This window comes from Pseudoliparis swirei, chromosome 10, assembly GCF_029220125.1.
Source record: "Pseudoliparis swirei isolate HS2019 ecotype Mariana Trench chromosome 10, NWPU_hadal_v1, whole genome shotgun sequence".
Lineage (NCBI taxonomy): Eukaryota > Metazoa > Chordata > Actinopteri > Perciformes > Liparidae > Pseudoliparis > Pseudoliparis swirei.
In genome coordinates this window covers 7132457-7154108 of record NC_079397.1, presented here as the reverse complement: position 1 = coordinate 7154108, position 21652 = coordinate 7132457, and the positions used below count along the sequence as shown (strand labels likewise).

The following is a 21652-nucleotide window of genomic DNA, read 5'->3' as shown; positions in this document are numbered from 1 at the left end:
TCCAATTAACTTGTGTCTCCTGCAATCTTTAGACACCTTTCCATCCACAATTCAGCCATACATTTATTGTGGCCTATTTCCCTTTGCTGTCTGATTACAAACCATTAGATTGTTCTCAAAAGCGCGACCACACTGTCCAGCCTTCATATCCAACTTGAAGTTGTGTCTTCATGACTTCGATCGCCCTTTCCATAATGATGCCGGTGTGACCCCGTTTAGGTGACAGACCTCCGAGGTCTCCAGGTGTTGACCCCAAGCAGCTGGCGGCTGAGCTGCAAAAGGTATCCCAGCAGCAGGGTCCCAGCTCCACCTCTTCCTCCGGCCTGCCCCCCACCACCTCAGCAACCTCCAGTCCCGGTCAGCCGGGATCACCGTCCGTTAGCAAGAAACGCCACAGCAGCAAGGCGAGTCAGGGGGGGATTGTTTGTTCGCACAATTTTAGCTTATTTTTAAGAATGGCTATTTTTGGTGACATGTTACAGTACTTTCCCTGAACCAGTAGCTTTTTGGTTCATAAATCACCGTACAACATTGTTAACTTCCCAGAGCTTTGAACGGCATATTCAATTTTAGAAATAATTTCTTGAGACATATTTAGTATCCTCGATTCCCTCTTTAAACATATTCTTTTTCATCTAGTGTATCTTTTTTTTTTACACAGAGTTTATTAAAATCTACCACACAAGGTAACTCATCTTTAATTATCAAAGTAACATTAAAGACATCATTTGTTAGTGCCAGTACGGAATAAATTATAAGAAATTGCCACTGGTAACTCATCTGAAATGAATATTAAAACAGATGAATCACTTTCAAAAATAGCATCTTACATAAAGAGCAGTGCAGTGTTATGTACAGTATGTACAGTACACCCACCAGTTAACATGTACTATCCGCCTCCAGATTTCTTCTAGCGGTATCTAAGCATATTGCTCTTATTTCTTCCAGACTGCAGAGGGAATGAAGACCCAGTCCCACCCGATCTCTGGAGAGATACAGGTCTGTGACACAAAAGCATGAGCACTGTAGTGTTGAAAAGTTGAAATGCAAGCGTAAATATAATGTGATCACTGTTGGTCTCACTTTGTCTCTCAGTATTTAAATGCAAAAAAATACAAAGCAAATCTAATTTTCTTTCATAGTTTCTCTCACCAAATGCAATGTAAACCATCGTAATTCAATGTGCTTCTTTGTGCAGCTTCAAATCCACTACGACAAGCAGCTTGGCAACTTGATCGTGCATGTCCTGCAGGCCAGAAACCTTGCCCTGCGAGACAACAATGACTACTCTGACCCGTTTGTTAAAGTGTATCTCCTACCAGGGAGAGGGTGAGTCAAAGGCTTGGAACCCGCAAGCACTCTTAAAGAACAGGATTGAGGTCGATTCAGGATTATTGATACATAATGACACATTTTGGGGGGGATTTTGTTGATTTAGAGAGAGATGTATAACATGGGACAGTTTTTAAAATCACTCTCAGAGAAGGAATTTAAGTTATATACCTACTTCCACATGTAGACTACAAAGGCAGCCACTTTCTTAAACTCAAACCTAATTTCCATTCATTTAAAAATCGATTTACAATTGATTTTGGCTTACCATGACATCTTTCAATGTGCAACACATGACCTTTCTTTGGTATCAATTCCATAGCACCTGTACACTGCACATCAGGTCCATCAAATGATATGTTTCACAATGTAGTTCCGGTGGCGTCATGTGACGTGAACTTGCTATGGGACTCGTTAGCCCCTTGTCGCTACCGATTGACATAAACGTTATGTACATGATATGAAGTTGCGTGTGTTGATGTTACCCGATTGATGGGAGTACTACTGTAGGTGTGAGTACAGTCAAAATCGATAGCTCTCATATTCACTTGCAATACGATCTACACATTCCCATAAATCCAGGGCGTCCTTTCTCACTGTGATTGCGCTGCAATTTAATTGACTGTCCACCTTTCATGCAGTTTGCGGTCCCTTGAGAGTGTTCTTTTCCTGGGATCGTTTTCAGATAAAAGGAATTATGTACAGCTGTGAGCTTTGCAGATGCCTCCAGTTTGATACATGCAGATGCAAAACACAACTGTGTTTTTCAGACAGGGTTATGGTTATGTTAAAGAAACTGGGAGAGTGGTAACTGACTCGCAAGCCCTGCAGCGGCCATAGGGGAAAGCTGTTAAGAAAACATGCACACTTATACGCATGTGTGCAAGTACTCGTGTATATATGCTGCATGTGTGTACACATGGACACACTCACGGCTGTCAGAGCACCGACTGCAATCCATACAAAAGGCTTTTCCACATGGAGCTGTTGCAGTGAAACAGGTGGTTATAAATAAAAGTGTAATATAGTACTTTATCTGGTAAAGAGGGAAAAATAATAGATGTGATTTTTGCAAAAAATAATCCAGATTTACAGGGCAATGTGTACGAAGCTGGAATGATGCTTCTTTCAGACATATTCACATCTATGTTTCTCCAGTACCGATCCTCCCCTTTAGTAAACCACAATGTAAAGAAAATGTTGAAGAAATTATGAAATGGAAATCAATTTCACCTTTCTCATGGAGAAGGTGTAAACAAACCACTTTATCTGGTAATGTCGACATTAAAGACGGAGGATATATTTTATGGCATCAATATGGATCAATATGACAAAAATGAAACGACAAGACGGTCAGAAAAATTTATATAAAGTACATAAAAAATACAACTCACCATTGTGCTGAATTATCGCCACATAATCACCTGCAGCAGTAAACCTCTATTTAACTAGAACGGGCACTCGGTAGAGTGCATACCTTCGCATATCACAAGATTGGGCATTGAATTATAAATATGTTGGCATTAGTTGCATGCCAATTGGAGAAAAATTGACCGTGCTATGGTAGAAAGAAGATTTTGACCTTGACCTTTGACCCGATCGATCCCAAAATCGAATCAAATGGTCCCCGGATAATAACCAATCATCCCACCAAATTTCATGTGATTCAAGAATATTTTTGACCTTTTCATGACCTTGACCTTTGACCCGATCAATCCCAAAATCTAATCAATTGGTCCCTGGATAATAACCAATCATCCCACTAAATGCATGCGATTCGGTTTAATACTTTTTGACTTATGCGAATAACACGCACGCACGCACGCATACAAATACACGGCGATCAAAACATAACCTTCCGCATTTTCAATGCGAAGGTAATTAGAACTCCTGGTATTGTCTTTTAAATGAAGCTTTCTTCCTCTTCTGTCTCCTCATTGGGCTTTTCCCCTTTTCCAAAGACGCTTTCCAGAGAGATTATATATATATATATATTTTTTGCTAGCTGTTTTTGGCTTAATTTTTGGGGTAACAGCTTTTTACACGTGACCGAGACGAGCGTCTTGAAATAAGTTGTTAAGAGGCAAAAGACGCACGGACGGACCAAAATTCCGCTTTCAACGCTCCACAGCAGTGCGCTGTGCAGTAATGATGGTCAACAAACTATGTAAACACCAGTTAGATATTTTATATATATTGTTTTCACACACAAAAGATGCAGACCCCGTCCTGTACAAAGAAAACCAAAAATGTATAAATGCACTCATCTCTCTACAGCTGTTCCACGAGCAGCAGATTTCCACTATGGTTGCCAATGGATGCGTTTCATCACCTGATAGCTCTCTCAACACAACTCATGAGACACAAAAGCACAAATTCAATCCACCCCTGCAACACACCGCAGTTCCCCGTTCTTGCCTCTTACCTAAACACACACTTAATAAATCCCACAATAAAACTAAATCTTCAGTGATCTCCCCTTTCCACATCCACACTCACAGTGCACAGACACTCTTTGAACCCCCACCCTCCCTCTGACTATTGTTTGTGTATGTTGTTCTCTATATTTAATGCATGCTGGACCCTCTCAGTCAGGTCATGGTTGTCCAGAACGCCAGGTATGTGACTTGACCACTTTTGGTACTTTGGTTTTGTTTTGGTTTTAAATTTGGTTGTCAGTTTGGTGAAAGTAACAATACGTCCACATTTTCTTCCAACTGATGGGTAGCTTGATGATACAAATCAGTTTGTTCAGTTCCACTAACTCCCTTATATTGTGCATTTTCCCTGGTCCCATATCCTCATGATGTTCCACCCACCTGTAGGCTTAGCATTGCATTTTCTAGGACTTGAATTCCTAAATATTAACATCGTCCCATGTTTTTAACATAACATTAATAAACTGATATTCCCCTGTGCTGACAATTAACGTTTTCCGGCTAACTGTTGTGTGTTCCTGGTCGATATTCCTCTTTTGTTCCCAACCATTGTGATTTGAAATCCTTACATTGACCCCGACTCCCTTTAGTTTGTCCCTGTTTTGTGATTAAAGTCCCTCAGTAACGTCCTACATCGTGCCCGGACATTGTACTGTACTCTTGATGCCCCGCCACATTCAATACAATACTCCCATTATTTTTGCTCTGCAGTCCTTATTCATCACATTTTCTTTCCAAAATACTGTAGATGGTCCTCGTCTTTACCAAACTAACACTGACAGACTTACTCATTTACGACACTCGCAAAACTCTCCACACTGCAAAAAACATCCATCTTATCAAGTTATTCATACTTTACTATATTTTTTATTAAAACAAGTGAAATACTTCAGTAAAGTCAGATCATGCTATTATTGTGCACATTTAATTTTACGGTATTTTTTCTTCTGTTGTCAGTGATTGGCAGAATTATTTACCTGACTGAGTTATTGATACTCGCCAAAACAAAACTTTTATCAGAGATGAATCCACCTCTCTTTCTTTACTGGCATACATTTTCACTTGTTTTAAAACATCAACGATTTATGAGACAAAATGACTTGATGGACATCAAAATGGACTTTTTTGCAGCCGCCCTAACATCGTATCCTGCCGTCCATACATTGTTTCTGTCCAAACAATGTGCTTCACATTCATCCTCTCCCTTCTACTGTCTGCATTTTGCACACTATATGATGCTCACTGCATTGTGGTGGTCCACTATCCTCCGGGGCTTCTGCCCGTCTGTGACCACGTGCATCTTGTTGTGATGTCTTCCCCCAGTGCTGAAAACAAAAGGAGGTCCAAAACCGCAGGCAAGAGTCTCAACCCGGAGTGGAACCAGACTGTCATCTATAAAAACATCCACCTGGAGCAAGTATGTGGTCATGCACACATTGTTCACAAACACAGCTGCACACTGGGTCATACTATCTGAAATATCACAGTCATAATTGTGTAAAATACTATTCTTTCTACAACCCTCCCATATTCAGTGTTTGTCACACAGTCGAACTCACAATGTGCCGACCTCCATGTTAAAACTATGATTCTGTCTTTTCTCTGCTGGCATGCTGACAAGCATTGTGGCCATTGTTTTTTAGTAGAGCAGATAGATATGACATCGGGATTTAATTATATCATTTTAGATCCCATTTAAGATTCATTGGAATCATATTAACCAGATAAAATGTATGGACTTCTGTTGTCTGTTTTCTTTCAGCTGCTGAATGTCTGTTCCCACTTTAAGCCCAGAGCATATGTTTATTTTTATTTAAGGCGAGACAAAAAAAAAATTCATGCACTAATCAATTTGGAGATTTAGGTTATTTATTTTCCATTACATGTGTTCTTTCATACACATTAAGGTTGTTTTTTTTAACGTTGTTTGATAAAGTAAGTAGGTTTCTCCTAAATTCACCAAAAGTTAGCATTAGATAATGCCTCATATTGTAATAATAAGAATGAAACATAACATTTCGGAAAACATTCACCGAGGGTATCTTCCCTTTATGTTGATGTGACTAAATAGTTAGTCGGTATAAATATGCATTAACTTCCTATCTGTGTGTGTGTGTGTGTGTGTGTGTGTGTGTGTGTGTGTGTGTGTGTGTGTATCAGCTGAGAAAGAAGACCCTGGAGGTGAGCGTGTGGGACTATGACAAGTGCTCCTCGAATGATTTCTTAGGAGAGGTAAACCTCTTTCACCATAAGTTCAGTTCAGTGATGTACCCACACATTGTATGCACATGCCCATTAAACTGCTGTGTTTGTGCCCAGATCCTGATTGACCTGTCCAACACCGCCCAGCTGGACAACATCCCGCGGTGGCTCCTGCTGAAGGAGCAGACTGAGGGGGACCACCACCGACGCTCCCACTCAAGCCAAGGCCGACATAGTTCCTCTAAACCCTCGTCACAGCACTCCTCACCTAAAACCACCGGATCCGCCGCACATGACAATCAGGATTCCCCCAAATCATCCGTCAGCAAGAGCCGAAGCCACGGGATCTTTCCAGATCCGGCCAAGGGTAGGACGCTATGAACTTTCCTCCGCTGCTTAACTTCATCACCATGCTCTTCGAATAACCTGTAGTCTGTACTCTGCTGCGACAGTTTCCCTGCTTTCTTCTTGAATTCTGTGTTTCTTCCTTCTTCACACACTGTGCTCTCTTCCTGTCACTGCTCCTCTCGCCTGTATCTCACCACTATCTCAGTGTCTGCTTCTGTCCACCTGTTTCTCTCTCTGTCTTTTCTCTTTTCCGGCACCGACACGCTCATTTTTGCGCACCCATCGTAGCTTCAGCTTCATGCTTTTTTGCTTTCTCATGGTCTATTTTCTTGGTTGCCAATGATGTCACCTAGCTCAAAGGCCTAGCCTTAGCTTACCTCTATCTGTCTTATAACACAGAGGGCAACATGGCCGTGGAAGGCTTTGAATACTTATAACCATCAAATTTATTACGGATGCTTGAAGATCATATACTTAAATAAGGCAGTCACCATGCTGTTTAAAAGCTGTTTTTAATGGGCCAGCTTCTAAATCACGACAGGTGGTACACAAAAGGCAACAGTATCTAACGGTAATTTGGTGAATCTGGTTGTTTTAGACACGCAGGTGCCCACTATCGAGAAATCTCACAGTAGCCCTGGCACATCGAAGCCTTCCCCGTCCGAGGGCCAGAGCCAAAGCCACGGACAAAGCCAACACTCTCGCTCGCACGGCGCTTCACGCTCCAGCAAAAGTGGCGCACGGCAACACCATCAGGACACCATCAGGATAGCAACGGGCGATGCCCTACAGCAGTCACGGCAGCAGCTGCCGCAACGCCTTCAACCAAGTAAACCAGGACGCAAATAAAGTCTACGCAGCATGGCCTTCTCGTACTCATCTCCTCTACCTTTTTTTTATTTTTTACCCCTGTTCATTTAGTTACTTTTCTATTGGTTTCCCTCACCCGGGACACCCTCTGTTCCTCCCCCGTTGTGTTCACAGTGTGTCAACCTCCCACCGCTTCTCTTCTGTGCGTAGTCACAAGTGTGTAGAGCCAGCACCTCACCTGTAGCACACTGTCTTTGTCAGTCTGACCCTGTTTCAACAAACCCAAAGAGGGCGTAATGGTTGCTTATTAAAGGCCAGATTTAACCACTACATAATAATAATAATAATACAAATTGTTAATAGGCTAAATCGTATTCTCTAAAATGATTTAACTTGAAGCTAAACAGAAATATTTACTTGTAGGTTTAAGTTTTGGTTTTGAATAATAATGTGAATATATGAACTTTACTTGGAATGAGAAGAAGAATGACGGTATGGGAAATAAAAGTAAAATCTGAGAAGACACTGCAGAGTAAATTCAGAAGGAAAAAATCTGCAAAATCTGTCAATAACTGCCAGAGCACGGTGACACCTCCAGCTCTCTAAAATGACAAGATGAGCACGTTATAAACTATTTATAGTTCAGTTGATGGAGCAGAATTCAGGAAATCAGCGAGCAGTTTGGGATTACTTTGTTGATCCGTCAGTAAAACAGAAGAAAATTGCAATCCCACCCCCTCCCAAATACATCATCAACCTCTTTTGATAGTCTTCTTTTCTTTTAGTTATTTTTGAATTCCTTTTTGTTAACATTCAACAAGCTCCCCGACTAAAATGACTCAGCATGCAGTCTGCTAACCCCCCCCCCCCCCACCCGCCCCTTTTGTTTGAACTATGGGACTCACAATGCACCTCAGTAGATGCTGCACATTCCCCCCAACCTTTTAGTGACATGCAGGAGGGGCAAAGGTGCACTGCACACTGTGGCTGCATGCGATTGACAGTCACGCTGGTTGCCATGGGGAAGATAAACCGCTCTCTGAATCTCCATCTTGCTCCTCCCTCCTTCCATCTTAAACTCCAACCCCAATGACCTCTGTTTCCTGGCGTTGACACCCTGACACCTGACCTGTGCCCATGAAAATGAACACGTCCAGGCCAAAGAGGCCGCCTCTCACTAAGGCACCAGAGACACAGCGTAGTGGGCGTGCTCACCATTCAGAGAGCCCAGTCTGACTGGTTGCCTGCCCTGCCATCGGTTGTGTCAGCCAAAGGGAGCAGAGCAGACGGCAGACACCTGACCCTCAGGAAAGCCGTGTCAGAAGAGAGGCCGCACAGCACCGGAGGTGAGAGTTTGCCCAAGAGTCTCCTCTCTGTCGCGTGACTGAAGCACAGATGGAGCGAGGAGAGAAAGAGAGAGTGAAAGAAAGAGAGGATGCGATACTACTAACGCACACCTGCAGAAAGAGAGAGGGGAGTCTTTCAAGATAATAAAAGAGCCAGAAAGATGCATTCAGCCACATCACCAGAGATCCATGCAGCGAAACACACTTTCTTAACGGCCACCAACACAGTTCACTAATACCAGGAAATGAATGTCCCGGGTGATTCAGAGAGTTCACTCCCACGTTGTATTGTTTCATTGAACTGGTATTAGTGGAGCTCTCGCGAAACCTTCATGACCACATGTTGAGTGGCCTGAGAGAAAAGAGGTGTCGGCATGGATTCTGTTCCGCACCACATCCACGCATCTCACTTCATTCATTCACCTGATCAGCTGGTTGAGGATTTAAACATGTATTTCTGAAAGAATAACATCTAAAAATAGGTTGCATATAAACAGGGTTCATACAACAATATTCATTAAAAAAAGGCACACTTATAAACATCCTTTAAACTCCCACAGAGATTAAACTATATTCATATAATTTGGATTTTTAAAATAAACTGGTAAAATTAAGATATTAGAGTATTAATAACGGTTCATGGAGATGACTAACAATGTCAGTATGGGTCTACCTGCCTCTCGTTTGGTCTACTTTTGCATAAACATATATATGTGATGTTTCTCTGGATGTACTTGTCTGTTCATGTGAAAGCTTTATATGTGAGTTATTACCGTCTAGTCTTTGTCTGAGAGAAAGTAAAGTACGTGTTCATATGCTTCTTGCTAGTGCACGGTGTCTGTGTCCTATTCATTACAGTCTTTTGCACTTTGAATAAAGCTTCCCTCTTACTTGCGACATACAATATTTTTAAGTATGAAGATGATTATGATGGATTTTAGCTGCCGCAAATAGTATCTAATGCTTCTTGGGCATAGTTTTTACGATCTTGGATCCGGCAGAGGTGCAATTAGTCTTCCTGTCTCTGTCGTAATGGGTATGGTATCTCTGCACAGCTCGGTCCAGCTACAGATCCGGTGATGCCCCGGTCACAGCAGCCTCATTGGACAGCGGCCTGAGTGGCAGTGCCTACAGCCTATTGGACGAAGAAGGAGAGATGAACGAGGTGGACAGTGCTATCTTCCAGGTGCCGCGACTGTAAGTCACCATCTTCAATATTTTCATCTTAAAAACACTCACTTCCACCTTTTGGATGTGCTATGAATGTTGACATAATGGTAACGTACTACTTGTGCACCGAAGATGAAAAGAGACCAATACATTCAAACTGCTGTCTAGTTGAGTGATTAACAGGTTTGTATTTCCCCTCTCTTTAGTGGAAAGATCCCAAACGGCACAGACGAGATGAAATCATCAATGGGACACGGTGACACCGAAGGTTAGACATACAGTACATGTGTGTGTGTGTGTGTGTGTGTGTGTTTATCTTGATGCCGATTAGTATTAAAAACCTTACACTAATACATGCATGTTTTGAATGGCTAAATAACTCATCGAGATATGATTGTTCTAGTGTCAGAGTTATAAACTTTGACCACTATCCGATACAGTATTTAGATTAATTTCGATGTCCTGCCTCAAAAAAGAAACGTTTTTGTTTAATTAAATTCCTCATTAATAAATAACATTGACTTTTATTTTTTCTCTTCTTTTTTTGCATATGTTTACCTTTAAAAACTAGTCTCTATTTATGATTACTTGACTAATTCCAGAGCTATTATTAAAATGTATACATGCGTAATTAACATGTCTCTTCCGTTTCTGTGACCTTTTGAGTGAAGTTGCAAAGGTGCAAAGATGGCTTTAAAAAGCTAGAAAGAAGTTTGTTGTCTCATTGTCACATGTACAGCTCAGTGTGAGACTGAAGCTTTACACACACACAAACACACACAAATACACACACACAAACACATTAACTTATTTATTCTTATTCGCATAAATTATTCATCTCTTTATCATCTGCTCTCGGTTCTCTAAATCTTTTTAAGCCAATATGTCTCTCTCATCTGGTCATAAACACATAAACACACACGCACACACACCTCGTGGCTACCCTTACCGTTTGCCAGGGTCTTATTGACCCAGCTTTTATGTCTTCCATTTCCATTCAGCTCCCAAGGCAATCTGAAGCCAACCAGAGCTCCTCATAACCTCTCCCCGTCCTTGTTAAACAAATAAATGTGATTGCGCGCAGGCAATGTTTGATATTACTTGTCATGAGAGTACACTTTATCTCCAGCAGAGGGCAGTCACACGCAGAAGACACCTGATTTTAAAGGAGTGAGAAAACAGAGCAGTTTGTAGTTTCACTGTGCCTGAGCTAATTCAGTTTGTGTGCTGTGTGTTCGTGCGTGTGCATGTGTGTGTGTGTGTGTGTGTGTGTGTGTGTGTGTGTGTGTGTGTGTGTGTGTGTGTGTGTGTGTGTGTGTGTGTGTGTGTGCGTGTGTATTCAGGTAAGTCACAGGTAATGGGAGAGATCAAGATTGCCCTGAAGAAGGAGATTAAGACAGAGGGAGATCAACTGGTCCTTGAGATTCTTCAATGTCGCAACATCACCTACAAGTTCAAGTCCCCTGACCACCTGCCTGGTAGTGTATACAAAACAAGGCACACACCACACACACCTTCATTTCATTCATGCGTTGGCATACAGACAAGCGGTACTTTCATAAGGTCTCAACATGCAGGACTTTTCAAAAGCGGTAGTTTCTTATTTTATTACCCTTTGGTTTATTATTATTTCCACTAGTTCTGTCGAAACTCTTCAACGTCTCTTATTATATGTGATGCGTTACATTTTCATCATTTTATCATATGACAGCTTGGAGGCCCACACAGCCCACACTGTGTATAAAGAAACTGGCATCTGACATCCACCAAAATCCTTGCCAGTTTTCTTTTGTGCAGAACCACAGGTGTCGTGATGGTGTTTTCCCTTCAACATTCCTCTGGAAATCAGCATTAGGCATATAGTTGACCTAGTTACCAATAATATATTACTGTACATCGAAAGTGTCCCTTTTTTACAGTTGCAAACCATGCCCAGAAGGCCAGACTCTTGATGATAAATGAATGTTATTACTGTAGCTGTCTTGTCATTTCGAAAACCAGCTACATTACTTATATGACATTATTTAGATTAGCCGTGAAACTGCAATTCTAAACACTGGAGAGACGAGTTTCTGGTGTCCAGACTTCTCTTCCCTCGTTAAAACACAGATTGCCGCCCACCTCTCCTCCTCTTATAATATTAACATCCTAATACCCGAGCTGCTTGCCACTACTTTGACTATGCTTCCAGATGGGATCTGCACACAAAAGGTTATTTCCATTGACAGAATGGACAGAATGTGTAGCAGTGACTCATAGCATAAACACTTTGTGCATCTGCGACTATTTCTAAAGCTGGTATGTAGAGTTTCTTCTCTTGGTGTTAAGTGGCCTAAACGTTCTAAACAAAGTATTTGGTATTCGATATCATATAAAAGAAAAAGAAAGATTCATGTATGATGTCAGCTTTACATTGATGTTCATATGTGTCCACAGATCTGTATGTGAAGCTCTATGTGGTGAACATCGCTACCCAGAAAAGGATCATCAAGAAGAAGACCAGAGTGTGCCGTCATGACCGGGAGCCATCTTTTAACGAAACCTTCCGCTTCTGTATGAACCCGGCCGGACACTCGCTACAGGTAATCCGGTCCCGAACACACACACACACACACAAACACACACACAACAGGATCAGAGCTACACATTTTAAATATTATACAATCCGCAATAATTTCTCACTCGCAGTTTAAGATTCTGGCCGAGAAAAAATGTATACCGTTCTTGTGTATGTCTGATGAATATAGAACCAGGAGACAGTTAGCTTAGCTTACCATAAAGACTGGATAGGCTACGGGGGGAAACTGCGTGCTTGAAAAGTAAAACTATTCCTTTCAGCATACACCGATTTGTGTTGGATTTCTTTCAATATTCAATCACAAGACTTATGTTCTTTCCACATCAGCTGTTCCTGGTGTCCAACGCCGGCAAGTTTGTGAAGAAGACTCTGATCGGGGAGGCGTACGTATGGCTGGACAAAGTCGACCTACGCAAGCGAGTGGTGAGCTGGCACAAGCTGCTCGCCAGCACCGCCCACATCCACTCATAGGAGGAGACTCAATCCAACAAAAACTGAGCTTAAGAGATCACAAAGGAGGTTTCTGTCATCTGGGGATGTTTAGGTTCAACATCTGTAACACCGAGCCACTCTCGTTGTTAAAAGGTGGATTGGGTTCGAAAATATCTCTTTCTTCAATCTTTGTTTCAGGGCTAAATTTTTTGGGGCAATTCCGATGATGATTTCTGTCGTGCAGGAAGTCTGGAGGAAGTAGTAAATGCGTTTACAGGAAATGAACAGACGTTTACAGGACGTACGGTGTACAGTAGAGTGTAGCCAGGGCTGAGGAAAAAGAGCAGGTGCTGAGTTCAGAGGTCAAGCACAGAATCAACCAGGTATTAAACACTAGAATACACAACAAACACACACTAACAGATTCACACGATTATTTAAGACAACTTTGCACACTCATTCACGCAGAAGAGACATTTTTAATTCTACAGGGAATGGGACACACTTTATTTATTTAGATGTTTTATCCATAAAAGATTTTCCTCATTCCTTTATTATGAGCGCAGAGTTTTATTGATTTACAAAGCATTTTGGGAATAAGATATTTAAAACTACGCTACGGAGACATTGTGTTTATTTTTGTATTATGATATAAGCGTAGAATTCTATCATTTGATTTCTCCTCAATTATTTAAGTACTTAAAAATCTATCCTGTAAAGGATGAATAGTATATTTTGTAACACACTACCTAACGTTCCAGTTCAAGAGAAATCTCAGCAGGCATGAATTTATTCACAGAAACATCTCTTTGTTCACTTTTCCTTTTTTTCTCCATAAGTGGAAACTCAGTTCTATCAAATCAATATTTTTTGATCATGAACACTATATATTTTGCACATGAGTCTATCTATATGGTATGCTGTGCCACATTTTCTGTACAAAAAACAAACATCACCTCTAAGGTTCACTTTGTATATAGTGAAGTGTCATAGCTGGAAATTATATAACATATATAGATAGATATATAGATCTTTATCACAGACAATCGAGTCTTGATGATTGTGACATAGAGGTTTTATTTACCCATAATGCCCTTTAGAATGTGAGAGATGTACCAATTGAGATTTAGGTACTTCTTGTTTTTCTTTGTGAGATCCAGGCACAATTACGATTCCTATATCAGTCCTGCTTTCAGTTATAGGAGCAGTCCACTCAACAATGTGTACGTTTGTGTGGTATTTTTGCACTTTTTCTGCTTAGAATGTAAATCTGACGTCATTTTCTGCTAGAAATGAGATAGCCAGACAATGTTTTTATTTCCAAGTGGAGGAAGTAGAGCGATGCCAATAATAGGGGATAGACAAATGTGCCGGAAACCATCCAAGGAAAAGCACTATTACTATTCTAATATACGACAATGCTTTTACAGCAGCATGTTGATGTTTTGTCCCAGCTTTATTGTCATAAATGTGTTGTCTTGATATTACCACTTCGGATCACCAATGCTGTGTCTCAAAGTCTACTCTGTCTATCGTGTCTTGCTGTGTGCTTGTATGGGGGTCAAGAGGCAGGAGAGCTGGTTCATTCATTATTTTCAGTGCAACTTAGTGAAAATTGATATCTAAGTGATTTCTATGCAACGTCTACTGTGTAAAGGTGGTAACTGCATCTTGACTTGCCAGAAATGTGAGTAGAGAGGAAACATTGACACAGATATTTATTTTGCACTGCAGTGTTTTCATGTCCTTCATGATTATTGCTTCAATGTGATTTTTTTTACATGTTATTTTGTATTGTTAATATCAATCTTTATTTATTGCCTGTACGCCTATTTTATATGTTGTATTATATCTCTTTACAGGACATATCAGGTGTACATATTAAAAACACATTGAGGGATTTTGTTTTATACACAATGTCGTACTTGTTTACAAGGTTTACAGGGCCTGAAACTCCTTGGCACCAACACACACTCACATTATGGCAATTCACATGCACAAATCCCAAATTGCACATCGTTATGAATTAAGATAAGAAAATAATAGCATTCCTATTGAAAATATTCTAATTAGCTTGCACTCCCCATTTGAATAGTTTAATTTGTCTGAGTGAAATTACCCAAAAAATAATAATAAAAAGTTGTACACAATGGATGTTATACCTGCTATGATCGTAGTTTTAAGGTCAGTGTATTATTTTAGTTTTTCATACCTCATGTGCTTGTGTGTAGCATCTTCATAACAAGTCCATGCATGTCATTTGCTGTAATGCATATCTCTTCTTTTAAGTGTTGTCTGTCGAAAACTATTGACTTTAAAATCTCTCGTAACACACAAAGAATTACACACTCTATCTCTCACACACACACACGCACACACACAGATGCTATCTCTCTCTATTTCCAACCTTGTAAATACATAGCTTTTTATACTGGGGTTTGGGGAGCAGTAGTTCTTTTAGCAGACAAAAAAAGTTGTGTGATCATAGAAGTAAAAGGATGTTTTTTTCTCTCTCGATCAATGGATAGACTGTGAAACGACCATACGTCTGTCCATAGAGACACAGATTTACCCGACCCTTTACATCAAACACTAAAGGTTCACCAGAGTCTCACTACACAGAATTATATCTCACAACTCAAGCAGTTGCAGGATAATTTAAATGTGCTCACACTGGATGTTGCATGTTTCGTTGGTGGTTCATACTATTTTTGTGTCCAGATATTATTAGAAAGAAGAAGAAAAAAAGAATAAGGTACGGAAAGATATAGAACAAAATTGCTATCGGAGGGGGACATGATGAAGAAAAACCTATTCAAATGATTGAAGATGTATGCTGACTGTACAAAGATTATGCTTGTAAAACCTGGTCTGGTTTTTCACTTGTAAGTAAACATAAAAGAAAAAAAATCTACTGTCATGGTTTTGTGATTGTATACAGGAGGTATTGATGAATTATGCAAATTGTGCTGTAAAAATGGCTGTTGCCCCATGTCTAAATATTAAATATCAGTACAAATTAAATGATGTTGTTGTGTATTGCATTACTGATCAGAACCCAGTTGTAAAACAAGGGGGGGGGTAATTTAGGGTGATCTTTACCTTTTATAGCTCCCTGAGAGATTTCATAGCGAGTTAGCAGATGATTCGATTAGTGAAGTTTTGAAAAGCAACCACAAGATGGTGCCATATGCTTTCATTTTGAGCACAACTTAAAAGTCTATGGTTACATTCCTAGGCCCTTACACATCTGGGTTTACAGTTGTTTTTACTTACTGGTTTATTCAACCATAACACTGTGAGACCGTCTCTTGTGACAAGTCACCATCCAACTTCACAGTGAGAAAGGTTCTGATTAGCTCCCGGTGTGAGTAAAGTGTCTTCATGCTCACATAGTTATTAGTCCATTGATGAAATAGCTAATATAAGATGAATGTCATCGAATGTGGTTGTATTTACTGCCACCCTCAGTGTTCAGGGGCGTTCAGTTATTTCTTTCTAAGGCCTTGCTGTGCTCTTTGCACTGTGACATGTCGGCCTTTTGACCTTTTTCTCCAGAATGTCCTTGCCACACCATGAAGGGCAAAATCAATTCATCAGGGAGCTGCATTTCAGCTGATCCAACCACTTGCTGCAGGAGTAGAACTCACAGTTTTCCTCTTTCCCCCCCTGGCTTCCGCTGTTTTGGTTTTGTTTGTTTGTCCCAACACAAAACATCCCCACAGCACAGCTTCGACTCACAGAAAACACAGATGTCCCATCAACCTATGGTTCCACTTTGATAGTTAGTTCATTTCCTGTTTTAGTGAGGTTAGAAAATGCATCTTTTGTTTGTTTCATTAGATCCAACTCATGGGTGGTCTTGTCTTCTTCTTTCCTTGAGCTAGGTTAGGAAAACAGTGACACTGCTCTTCGAAGCTTGTTTCCAAAGGCCTAAGATCATGTACCTTTCACTCACTCAGTACAAATTAACGATGTCCGATGACACAATTAGCCACAGTGTGTGTGTATATGTACACACAAATACTTTTCCTAAGTCATGGCAGTGTTGATTTGTGTACTGGAAGTTGATAAGAACAAACTTTTCGAGGACATTTGGGAGGCCAGTAGTGGAGCGTCACATAAGGGTTTAAAACTGGACACTCGGATGATTTTGAAGGGAGTGTTCCCGTCAATTTTTTTGGCAAACTGTTAGCATTTAATATAGAGTACCACAGATAATTGGACAGATGTATTTGAAATAGTTCCAAGATTTGTTGCATACCTGGTCCACAGTGTAGGTTTGGAACGCCAGCTTTAATAACAGAGGTGAATCAGTCGGTACTGTCCTCTGTTTAGATTCAACCTTTTTTAAGACCAAGTTTCCATTGGATAGAGAATAAAACACAGGAGCTGAAGAGTGCATTTGGGAATTCATCAGACATCAACCTAGGCCAGTTTGTGTGACGTCAGAAAGACTTAAGGAATGTGGCCGTGGGTTCAGCAGCAGCTGATGAACACGGAGGGATTACATCGGCTTTGAAGAAAAGTTGTTACTTTGAGTTGCAGCCAACAGATTAAAAGGCTTAAAGGCCGAACATGTGCTGTTTACTTCCTGAGTGTGTCACGCCAAAGTATGTTTGGATTATCTTTATGTCTGGTAATGATCTGACGTCTCAAAACACTTGTGCTTTTGATAGCTACAAATGTTACAAGCAGTGTTAATTGATTTGCAACATTCTGCTGCAGTGAGAGCATTTGTAAACTTCTCAATTTACATTTTTCATTTTCATGTTTCTGATTAATTAAAAAAAATCTGTTGCACACATTTAAAAACATTGTGCATTTTAAATACTAACATCCTCTATTGAAGTTCAAAATGTTTCATTTTTCTTGCTGGCACTTTTCAGATTTAATGTCCACATCACGTCATTTAACATTCCTGAACTCATGGAACATTTAGATGTCCTTCACGTTGCAGTGTTTATGGGTTAAAATATATGAGTGCCAGCATTTATACTATTCTGCCTGCAGGGGGAGGGAGACACTCACTTTGCAGAGTCGCCACACTATGAGAACATTTATTTCCTATTCCTCCTCCATCAAACTTCACAAGAACTAATGTTACATACCGCCTCAAAGGCTGCAACATGAAGGGAGACCAGACACGTATAAATGTAATAGATATACACGTATTTTAAGAATACCACAACTACGCTAAGCCTTCACTGCTTCAACAAAGCCGTGTTATCTATTCCCAATGTTTCTCTTTAGATTACCTCAAATTGTGTTAATATTCTATCAAAAACACAATACTACTGTAAAATACCAAGTACTCTGTAATAAAAGATGTTTTTTATTGATAAAAGTAATCAAATGTTTGGTTAACCCTAATAAACCAAACCCGAAGCAGTGTTGTGAAGATCCTCGGTTTCCACTTTCATGTCTTCATAATAGAGTTATGTGGCCTAATTCAGTTATTCTGGCTGATTCACTTTGTTCTTAAATACCATGCAGGCCCTGTACAGTTATTTGAGGCCACATGATGACTAAAGTTAGGACTCTTCATCATGGTTGAGGATCTGGTGTAATTATAATCTTTGCATGGACACCTGTTGCAGGCACCATACATGGCTGTGATCGCTGTATGAGGCCCAGGACGCAGCAGAGAGTCTACACTGTGTATATCTAAATAGAGAAAACATTTTACATTTAGAAGAGTGCTGAGGTCTGGACTCTAAACTGTATTTAAAAAGTTTGACCCATGGCTGTATAAACTGAATATTGATAGATGTGTTGAACAGAATAGTTCAACATTTTAGAAAAGGAACTGCTGGCTGTAGCTTCATATTAAAAGTAACCAACATAATAATATAAGACAAATAATATATTTGTTTTAATCTCTGTAACTGTTAAATCATAATTGTGGGTATTAATTATCTCGAATGCTCAAGCACCTCTCGTGTTGCCACACAGGCAGACAACTTGGTGAGTTTAATTTAAGATGACATGACACGTCTCGTATGAGATGACTTTGGGCCTGTTGCCTGCATACATCGCCATTTGTTTTTTTGGTGTGAATGGAGTGTGTCCTGATGCCTTTAGGTACATCAGTGTCTAAACCACGCAATACAGCTGTACACACACCTGGCACAGTGCACCTTTTTAGTTGGCCTTAATTTAATGCATTACTGTTACCCATCTTCTCATAGCCTAGTGTATTGTGATAAACCATCTAACTTACTTCACCTCCACTTCTATCCTTTCTTCAAAGGAGGAGTGCTTTTGAGAGGAGGGTGTAAAGGGTAAGGACATGTTTGTTGACTCCTCATCTGCTCCTCGCTGAAAACATGCAATGTTTGATCAAAGGAAGCCGAGCTCTCCCTGCCTGATCGCTGCTGTCTACATTATACCCTTTCTCTCCTTTTATTTTCCCTGTGGTCTTCCACATTCACCCTCTTTATCCCTCTTCTCAATAACTCCGCCTCCCGTTCTCCCGCTTCTGATGGATCCCTCAGATCCTTTTCTTCTAAAGATGTGTTTGTTCCCCTCCTTTGCCTTCAAAGATGTGAGCCTGCGTCAGGCAGGGACCTGGATGTGTCCTGCGTCTGTGCTTCGCAGAGCGGTGAGGCTGATCAAAACGACAGAGATGTGGCGGTGCCGCGTCAGGCGCTGCTGTCGCCAGATGCATCAGCTCAGCCACGGGGGAGACAGGGTGCACACAGCCATCACACACACATCGCCAAAGAGGAACCGTCAAAGTTCAACTGAGAGGTCATTTTAAAGCATAAATAATCTTTGAGATGTGGTTTTGTTGTTGCAGAGAGGAAACAAACAGATACGGTCAATTTAATGTTAGAGTTGTTGAGATTTTGCTTTATTTTATCGCTCTATGGATGTAAATGCTGGCAATCTGTCATTTCTGCCACTTTTGACTTTGGTGATATCCTCGTTTTTTTTTTCTCGGACATTTGGGTCTCAAGATCTGGATGAGATTCTGTACAGACATAAGTACTCTTCAGGATTCAATAATATCAATTCAGTTTGCCCAGTGGCATCTCAATACAATTACAGAGACCTGTTAGATAGCAGGAGAGGAGAAACCATCTGGACTGTGAATTAATGACCGGAGCAATATTTCCTGCTCCCGCTGGTTCTGTGGTTTTTAAAATGGCCGATGATGCACAGACAGAGATGTGATGTCACTGTGACTGATGTTAACATCTTGATATTAGATGAAGCCATAGTCTGGAAACATGCATGTGAGGTAAGTATGCATGACAGCCTGGTAGAATGTCAGAAGATAAAAGCTTTCGATCATGAAATTCGGGCAGAGGATACATTTGGTAAGAGTCGGACAATTAAAGCATCCATCAGATGCACCGGTCACACGTGTGCTGTCCCTAAAGATTAAGCAAAGGACATGTGTTGAGTCTTGGCACCATTCACACCGTTTAAGTCTGATAACACAAGTCCAGACACAAAAACTAAAGTAATTGTAGAGGAAGGAAACAAGATTTTATTGAAGAATTGAATTTTAAAAAGAATTGAACAGGATGGCTAAGACCCTTCTTGTCCAATCACCTTGGATCCCCCCTAAAGCGTACTTCCTGTCACTGGAATCCTGTTTGACCCTGAGGCCCTCCTTCACTGGGCCATAACTTCTCCTCCTGACAGAATAACTCTCGCTAATAGTAATGTGATCAGTCAGTGCACAGAGGGCACTGAGGCTGCCCCTGTCCCGGGCGAGACATCATATAGCACACATTCCCCGTCACTTCTCTTTCACCGAGCCGACAAGGCGCAACCATGCCAACTGCCACAAAGGAGGAGACAGCGGGACAAGAAAACAGAGGTTTCTGTTGTTGTATGGTGACCTACAAATGCTGTATGTCATGACTGACGGTCAGTCAAGGACACACATGGGGATGTCTAAACGTGACCAGGATTATACACATGTACAAACATGAAGGATGCAGGATACATGTTGCTTCAGTTGCCAGTAGTCCACCATGTTCAGGCAGGGCCTGTTGCAACACGACTTTTGGAGAGAACAGGTTGATAAAGCTGTTATTTCTATATTATTTTGTGTAAAATATGCTGGATGTGATGAGCCCGGTGAGTGAGCGCTGCACCATGCTCTGCTTATAAATAGCCTTTTGACTACTTTTAACTGGTCAGATGGTAAATTTGGATGCAATTTGGCCTTGTGCTCTGATTGTGACTTGTGCCCCCCCCCCCCCCCCCCACCACCCAAATAAAACCCAATCCTTAAGAGGTGCTAGTAGGGGGACGATGCCAGGCTATTTGTTTTAAGTTACGCTGACCAGCTAGCGGGCGTTGCTTCATATTCATTGTACGAGCATGAATATTGCAAGCCTGGCTCTGTCTGCAGGTTTTTTGAAGAATTCTCCAACTGGCACCTCTTGTGCTCAGTAATTTCTCATTATTTATGCTAAGCTAAGATAACTGATTCCTGGCTGGCGCTTCACATTCAGCAGATGGATATGAAGAGACACTCAAATCCAGCAAAATTGTTGCCACCTAAATCACATCAAAATATCTTTCAGGCATGCTTTTTTTTTCTTCTATATATTCCGTCGTGTTCCATCCTTCATTACAGTTGGATGATCCAACTGTAATGATGGAAATGAATATTTTACCGATTTGGAGTCAGATTACGTGGAGACAAAAAGAAACATCCCGTCATCTTTTCCAGGGAGACACTGTTGAGGGAGATGCTGATTAAACTTTAAACTTTAAAATAATTTGCTGCCAGGGTAACCCCAAATTAACAAATGAATTGTCCACGGCAGCGTGTCGGGGAAGAAGTTGGGCCTACATACAGCATAATAAATGACCTTTGCATAAACGCAGTTTCTTGAATATTCCTTGTTCAGTAAGGGCTCAGCTGCCTGTTAAATATATGTGTTTGTCTGTGTAAGATAGTGAACAATACGAGAGGATGTGACAGTGACATTTTAACTTTTGAGAATGCTTCATCATATTGTATCATG

General features: G+C 40.8%; 1 protein-coding gene across 1 annotated transcript in view; it reads left to right on the top strand.

Moving 5' to 3' along the window:
- pcloa (piccolo presynaptic cytomatrix protein a) overlaps positions 1-15683 on the top strand; it is a 61221-nt gene extending 45538 nt beyond the window's left edge. Inside the window, exons 14-27 of the mRNA XM_056425459.1 lie at positions 220-404; positions 949-999; positions 1199-1329; positions 3924-3950; positions 5094-5187; positions 5931-6002; positions 6090-6339; positions 6919-7149; positions 8288-8476; positions 9532-9673; positions 9853-9914; positions 10990-11124; positions 12083-12228; positions 12552-15683. Coding sequence (XP_056281434.1) covers positions 220-404; positions 949-999; positions 1199-1329; positions 3924-3950; positions 5094-5187; positions 5931-6002; positions 6090-6339; positions 6919-7149; positions 8288-8476; positions 9532-9673; positions 9853-9914; positions 10990-11124; positions 12083-12228; positions 12552-12695 — 1859 coding nt within the window. The 3' untranslated portion in view covers positions 12696-15683. The remainder of the gene's footprint in view (positions 1-219; positions 405-948; positions 1000-1198; positions 1330-3923; positions 3951-5093; positions 5188-5930; positions 6003-6089; positions 6340-6918; positions 7150-8287; positions 8477-9531; positions 9674-9852; positions 9915-10989; positions 11125-12082; positions 12229-12551) is intronic.
- The last annotated feature ends 5969 nt before the right edge of the window (positions 15684-21652 follow it).